This window comes from Brassica oleracea, chromosome C7, assembly GCF_000695525.1.
Source record: "Brassica oleracea var. oleracea cultivar TO1000 chromosome C7, BOL, whole genome shotgun sequence".
In the NCBI taxonomy this organism is placed as follows: Eukaryota; Viridiplantae; Streptophyta; class Magnoliopsida; order Brassicales; family Brassicaceae; genus Brassica; species Brassica oleracea.
The window spans coordinates 19,313,460-19,321,679 of record NC_027754.1 but is presented as its reverse complement, the minus strand read 5'-3'; the positions used below and the strand labels follow the sequence as shown (position 1 = coordinate 19,321,679).

At 32.4% G+C, this 8,220-nt stretch overlaps 1 protein-coding gene across 1 annotated transcript; it reads left to right on the top strand.

The window, feature by feature from the left end:
• The first annotated feature begins 3,683 nt into the window (after window positions 1-3,683).
• On the top strand, window positions 3,684-4,230 carry LOC106304743 (CLAVATA3/ESR (CLE)-related protein 43-like). Its single transcript, XM_013741138.1, has one exon. The coding sequence runs from the start codon at window positions 3,788-3,790 to the stop codon at window positions 4,055-4,057; it is 270 nt and encodes an 89-aa protein (XP_013596592.1). The 5' UTR covers window positions 3,684-3,787; the 3' UTR covers window positions 4,058-4,230.
• The last annotated feature ends 3,990 nt before the right edge of the window (window positions 4,231-8,220 follow it).

Sequence of the window (8,220 nt, the reverse complement as noted above, 5' to 3'; positions counted from 1 at the left end):
TGTTGTTGGTGTCTTTAAAATGATGTTCAAACATCCATATTTATAGGAAATTTTGAATCTGGTAGTTGTAATTTTCCTATGAATTAACGACGAAAATTAATTAGGTAGCAAAAAAAAAAACGTGTAACACCTACAAAGTTGGTGGATTCAAAATTTTCTCGCTAAATACACGTAAATCATTTCCTCGTAAATAACACGCGAAGTTTACGTCGTATTTACGAGGAAATAGTATTTCCTCGTAAAAGACACGTCAAGTTACATCTACTTTACGACAAAACGCTTTTGTCGTTACTTTACGAGGAAATAACGATGACATTATTTTTCCACGTAAGTTCCTCGTAAAATCGACGTAAATTTACGAGGATTGTTTTTCCTCGTTAACTTTCCTCGTTAAGCTTGTGTTTTCTTGTAGTGGTCTTTGAGTGAAAATCCTCTTCCAAGGAAGAACATTTTTATGCCATGAGGCATTGATCTTGCAGTGTGCTATGTTACAATCATCAAAGCAGTGTGATGTTGATCTTCTTCCTCTCCCTGCGGTTTCACTATGACATGAGCAAGTTTCTAGTTATCAGCCTCACTTGAGGCGAGTTGGATTGGGTCAAAATAGGAGACGTCTTTACCATTAAAAACCTTTTTATTACGTGTTTTCCATAGATACCGAAGAATCCAACGTACTTTGGAGGTTATAAGGTCAGGGACGCCTTGCTCTCTGATTCACCATAAGAGGTGATCTAGGTTACTGTAGACCGAGATGCACGTGAATATTCCCAAAATAAAAGAGACGTCTGCTAGGACCCATGTTTGGAGTGTCGGGGGGCATTCAAACAACATGTGATTGATTGATTCATTATATGCTCTACACCTAGGATAAGAGCGGTCTCGACTGCAATACCGATAAGCTAGGTGATCGCATACATGAATGCAGTTTGATAATGCCTACCACATAAAATGTTTTATCTTGCTCGAATTTTCAATTTTTCAGACCTTTTCTTTGAGCAGCGTCGTGCTAGGTTATGTGACCGCTGCTATTTATGTCCCTTTTTTAAGCTCCATGGCTAGGTTATAGTGTGTTTTTAATGAGTAAATACCCCAGCTGGTGTGACACCAGCAGTAGTCTTCTTTCACACGACAAAATTTTGTTTTAATGCTACAGTTGAGAGAGATATCTTCGGCTATGAAATAATTGCGCAGAGTGATCATGTTCAATGTCTTGGGTTGTGGTGAGAGGAGATAGGCAACTCTCAATTCTTGATTGGCTGGAGCTCTTGTACTTAGATCTGGGCGAAGTGGTAAAGTTGGTATCCATGGGCCTGACCAGACCTTCGTATCTTCACTTGAGCCAATCACCTTTCTCAACCCAGCCTGTAGTAGTGGCTTGACTGCCATGAGGCTTCTCCTAACATAGGATGGGGAATTTGCTTTGCCAACCCCTATAGGGCCAGAGGCGCGAAAGGAACAGCTTTTCAACACTCGAGCTAGGAGGGAAGATGGATGGTAGAGAATTGTCCACTACTGCTTCGCAAGTAGTGAGGGATTAAAACTTTTAAGATCTTGGAAACCAAGTCCGCCTTTATCTTGTAGGACACAGATTTTTCTCTAAGTAATCCAATGCAGTCCACGGCTATTTTGCTTTGAGCTCCACCAGAACTGCGAGATTGAGATTGGGAGCTTTTTGATAACGTCTTGAGGCAGTATGAAACTAGATATGACATAGGTCGGTAAGGCCTGAACAACTGATTTTAGTAACACCTCTTTCCACCTTTCGACAAAAGTTTTGCAGACCAAGAGTTTACTCTAGAGTTGAATCGATCTTGTATGTAGGCGAAGGTCTGTTTTGTTGACCCACATTTTTTCTGGTAAGCCTGAATATATTCCCGTGCTGCCTTCTTTTGTAATTTCTAGAGCTTGTTTGATGTCTATCTTTATGTCTTGAGGCTTTGTTGCCGAAGAGGATGGATGATTTTGAAATATTAAGTTGTCGTCCCAGAGGTTTTACCATAGTTATTTATGATCTTCATCATCTATGTACATTGCATGATATATCAGCTCTAAAGAAAAATAGATTATCGTCTGCGAATAAGAAATGAGATATCGGAAGGATTCCTTGTGCAATTTTTAGACCTGTTATCCTTTCTTTGCGTTTGGCTCTCTCGATTTGACTAATAAGACCTTATGTTAAGATTGTTTCTTTATAGTTGTATATTTTCTACTATTTTGTTATTTCTTTATCGTTTTTTTTTTCTTAAAAACTTTGTACCTTTTAACGACATTAATAGAGTTATTGCTATTAATGTGGAGCTCCATGACACTGAAAACATAAGTTAGTTGTGGAGCTACATGGACCTGCAAAGACATGTGATTACTAAATAGAGTTATTGCTATTAGCGTAAATAGTTATAGACAATCCGAAATTGATAATAAATTTTACTCTTTTTGTTTTTTAATGTTACATATTCTAGATTTTTCACACATTTTAATAAAACACATTAAATTTACATATTTTTTGTGTTTATCTTTGTTTCATAATTTTAAGCCAATAACAATTCAGTAAGTGCAATTAAGTTTTTTGAAATTTACAATTAGTTAATAAAACATGTCTTGAAAATGTAAAAAATAGATTTTTAAAAAATAATTTTTTTTCCTAAAATATGTAATATTAAGGAACAGAGGCAATACATTTCTTGTTTTTTATATTTTTTCAGACATACCCATGTGGTGAATTGACACCTCGACCAGACAAATCCTGTTTCTTAAGAAATATTTAACTACAATTTAATGTTACAACCATATAACTAATTTTATATTTCAACCTTTTCTACAACTACAACACTGTCATAAAGAATATAATATAGATAAGGCAACCTTTATGCTGTAGATAAGTAATTTACATTCTATTTTTTTTTTTTTTTTTTTTTTTTATTCTAGAATACGTTTTGCGTGATTATAATCAACATTTCTCCTTCTTCTCCAGCAATATCTCGTCGTCAGTTTTGACCACACCGATACACTGAAACTTAGGTTTTAGCTTCTTGTTTTCGTTGTTTATGTTCCTCTTTTATTGTACATGTTCTTTACATCTCCCTCGAGTAGCTAGAAATATCAATTTTTGTGCCTAATTAATTGCATCAATTTAATTCTCAACGCTACAGATACTGCACCTATCTTGGGAATGCAACTCATGATTATGATATTTTCTTTGCATACATTTGTCGTTGGACCACTCCATTATTTTATCAACGACTCATACCATTATAATTTGGACCATATTCTTAACTAACCGAGGAATAAACAGAATATATATCAAAGTAACATGCATGCGACAAGAAACCCAAATCAGTAAATCCTAAACCATAGTATAACTGAGAAAAGTTAAAACATACGTACTGCCTGCCTATTAAAAAGGTTTATTTATAATTTCCCGTATAAACTTTTAATAAAAACACCGTATATAAGTATTTCGTTGAATATATACAAATATATATAACAGCTATTTCATTGTAATATATATGAACAAAAATGAAGAACAAAATAGAGACATGGATAACGACAGAGACAGGGACTCACTCAAAATGACAAATGAGTCAATGACAGAGCATGCCCGTCACCTTCCGTCCGGCTGCTCCAGCTCCACCACATTAAAACTCACACGGAAAGAGAGAGAAAGATGGAGCTTTATGAATATAACACTCTCTGACCTTCTTGTCTTATCACAAACAAATCTCTTACGTTCCATTTTACTCATCCAAACCTATTCTCTATCTCTTCTCCATCACCATCTCTTTACTGTATGGGTTGCCGAGATATTCTGCTGACTTTCTCCGTCGCCCTCTTACTCATCTCTCTGTTCCAGATCTGGCTTTTCCGGGAAGGACAAGTCCGGGAACTGTCAGAAGACAACCAGGTTGGAAAAGACGTAAACACCCTCGCCTCCAAGAACAAGAAGGATAATGTTCAACGTCTCTTCCATAGGTACTTCAAGGGTCTAAACAATAGCAACATTCGCTTTGAAGATTCATACAGACAGATCCCTAGCTCCCCAGATCGCCTCCACAACTAGTTAATTGCTTCACATTTGGAATTATGATATATATCAGCTAATCGTTCAACTTTCATATAAATCACGCACGTTAATTTGATTATCGTGTTCATTCATATTCATGTCTTCGATTTGTTAATTTTGTTTCAAAAATAATTGCATAGAAACACCAAGTCATCATTATCTTACTCACACTATATCATCAAAATATTAAGGTTTTGAACATACCTGTAACACGTACATATAACATTATTTATTTATATTATTTTTGTTCATAATTAGTTTAATTATGTAACGTAAAATATCATTAAGTCTTCTTGGATGCGGTAATCTACCTGAAACAGAGTATATTATTTTTGAGAAACATTGGTTTTATTGTGTTGCCCCTTAAACATATATTTAAGGCTTAAAGCAATAAATCACTAAAATTCAAAATAGAAAACAGGAGAGTAAATAATTGAATGACTAAAACAGCAAAACCTCTCTAAGAAAACGAAAAGAGATAGAAAAGAAGCATTTATAATTTATTTGAAAAATCATGTTGGGGCAGCTAAAACCATGATTATCCCTAAGAATTAGTTAAAAAAAAAAAAAATTAAAAGCAAATCAATCGCGGGCCACCACGAGTCAATGGGGTCTGCGGCCCGTGAACAGTGTAAGAAACTCACTAAGATCGGTTCTTAATTAGTAGTTTTTGTAACCGATCCTTAAAGATTTTGTGGGGACCCACACACTAAAAAACTCACTAAGGATCCCGGATAATCATGCTCTAAGACTTGCCTTTTTTCTTATTGTTCATCACTTAAATTGACGTAAAAATGTTTGTTTCCCAACGTTAAAATTTTATCCATGAAGAGAAAAGGGAAAAATACGTCATCGACGAGACAGTAACGAAAGGTCAACTAGTGTTGAACATCGCATCAGTTATAGACTTATAGTGTGTGATAGCAGTAAAATAAAAAGGACTAAACAACATGATTAATCATAGAAGAAGAAGATAGAACCATGGTCCGTGAGACATGACGACCAAAAAACGGAACCATGAACGTGTGATACTTGTAGCAAAATCTTAGATCGAGGCGTGTGGGCGAGATAGTGACTCATGTGAATTGATCGATGCATTTGATGGGCCAATGCATTATTTTTCAAAAGTAACCGTACAAATAAGTATAGACAATTAATTCAATAAACAGATAAATAGACAATAATTAACGTTAACAATATTTTTACTAAAAAACATTTGAACAACTTTTTATTTGCGCATGTCATTTTTATGTAATGACGCCTACCGTACGGGACATGATATACTTTACTTGTGATATAAGTTATTATTTTTTATATTATTTTGTGATTTGTATTTTAGATTTACTTTTGCAAAAAATGTGTATGAGATATACTATTTTATTAATTTAAGTTGTTGGTTAGTATGTTTGTAAGTAATTTTTGTTTTGAATATTTGCTTATGTGACATCACCATGATTGAGTTATTATGTCAATTCTCAGTTGAATAATTTGTATCTAACAACGAATGTATATGACTCTTTTTGAGGTTCTCGCCAGCCGTAAGGCTTTGCATAAATTTCTAAAAAGAAAATCTCAACTTTGGTGAGAAACTGACAATCAAAATATTAGCCATCCAGCTGAATTGGATATGGTGTTCCAGGGTTGGGAATATTGTTATTGGTGTTCATCGGTCTCATTTCTTAAGTTTATTACTGGGTGATACTTGGTTTTAGTAAAATAAACTCTATTAATTGTTAGAAACAAATATGAGCATCTCTAAACATTTCTTGCTTGGTCTTAACTCTTAAGCATATGATTTCAGATTATGGGGGAAGAAATTCATAATTGTTTCTATGTTCCATTCGAAATCAGCTATCAAGATGTTTTTGTTGTCAAGATATGGAGAACCCATTGGTAGAAATTGGTACTATTTGTATTTTCATTACCGAAATACTAAAACTTTGACATGGTTTGCAGGAATTTTAAAGATATTTATAGGGTAAACTATGTATTTAGTTTACACATATCTGTATATTTGTTATTAGTCAAATATTGTTGTAAAGAAATTTTCATTTTTAGTCATTTGTTTTTCAAAATTTTATTTATATAGGTTAGGAAAATATTTACAACCAAATAAATTGGAATATAATCTCTTATAAGATTTCAACAACATGATATACAATCTACGTTTTGTCACATCAATACTTACCATCAATCATCATCGTTAATTTTCTGTTATTTACTTGATTTATTTTGTTTTATATAAAATTTGATTTTCATGATAAAATATGAGAAGGTATGAATTATCAGCGGTAAGATGCATTTATGAAATAACAATATTTATTTAGAAATATATGATTATATAGTATGAATGAATTATTATTTTTATGATTGCTTATTTTTATTTTATAAACTTATTGATTAGCTAATGATGTACTCTATACTATATCCGAAAAGAGTAGATCGATGATCATATCATACTTTGATAATTTCTTCAAATATCGCTAGCGTAGGTTAGACGCCAATTATCAGGATCCAAATACTCAGTGTGTCGAACAGCTCGGGAGCATATCCTTTCTCAAGATGGCCCTCGAAGTAGCATTTGTGGAGAGACTCTTTCGAATCAAGAAACTCACTAAGCCATTTTCCAGATGACCTCATGTGTCAATTCAAGTTATCATTGAAATCTACGTAATAGAGCCCAAACCTCATTTTATACCCTCTCTGCCACTCGAAGGTGTCCATTAACGACCATATGTAGTACCCCTTTAACCTCACATTGTGCCGCCAGCGAACCATCTATCACATGTGTGATATATAAGTATTTTTCTATGCCTTCAGTTAATTATTATAAAAACATTTTTTGTAACCATATTAGTTACCTGATAGCTATAGCTTTACCCATGATTAAGATGTGACTCTTGTAAGTGACAAAAAAAAAAAAAAAAAGATGTGACTCTTGATAAATTCTTTTCTTCCGTAGTCGCTTGTGGCTTCGGCCAAGGTCTTGGTTCTGTTGTCGATTTTGTCCATCCCTACCAATTTAATTTTAGTTAGAATATTGTTTTGCCAAAAAGAAATAAGCACCATCACAATGTTTAGTATTCTTCTTGGAAATGTCTCAAGAGATTCATCAAACCTGCTGGATATATCACTATCCCCGTTGGACTTGTCCAGTCTGTTTATCTCCAGCTTTTTTAACACACATCAGCTTAATATCTATTTATGTTAGAACTGTTTACAACCCGTTTATGTAAATCCCTTTTAACTTATATCCGTTTACGATCTCTATTCTTAAACCAAAATTTAATCATCAAATTCTTGTTTATGTAAAACTTGTTTACTCTATGTTTGTTTAATTTCTTTTAGTTTTTTTTTATAATTCTTAGAAAATGTATTTTTTTTTAACTTTTCATGTAATTGAAAACTTAGGACGTTGATATGTTTTTCTAATTAATAAATTTTACTTGTATGTGTTTTAGACTTTTAGTTTGTATTGATCATATAATGTTGTTTGGCATAAATCAAATATATGAGCTAAAGAAAATGTTTTTTGTATTTCATTATGAGCTACTGTGAAGCATAACAAAATGCATAACGTAGCTGAGTGAACTAAGAATTCCACGACCATAATCCCCTAGACTATATTTGAGAAGTGATTTATACACATGTCGTCACTACAATCATTTTCGCTGAAAAAAGATGACATGATACTTAAAATAGATGACATGGTATTAAAAAATAGTGACATGACATCATATTAATTGTGAGATGTAAAATTTCTTTATAAAAATTTAAATTTTTCTACAGGGATTTTAAATATAGTAATAAAATAACTCATATATCATCATTAATGTCAATTTTCCATATAAATATTTATTTATGGTAAACTATTAGATATATTAATAATTCATATATCACAATTAAAATAATAATATATATGTATATATGTATCTCACATTAATAAAAATAAACTAAATAAAGTAACACTAATCCAAAAAAAATTTGATAGTTAAATATTTAAACATTATTTAAATTTATCCGTTAATCTTCATCATTTAAATTAACAAAAAGATTTTTCAGTTTAGCTAAAACAAACAAAGTCTCAAATTTATTAGAATTTATATTTATATGAATATATATATATATATGTATATATTTAAAATTAGATGGGAAGATAT

Excerpts from the sequence above, each read along its gene's own strand:
- LOC106304743 (XM_013741138.1), top strand. The coding sequence starts at position 3,788 with ATGGGTTGCCGAGATATTCTGCTGACTTTCTCCGTCGCCCTCTTACTC.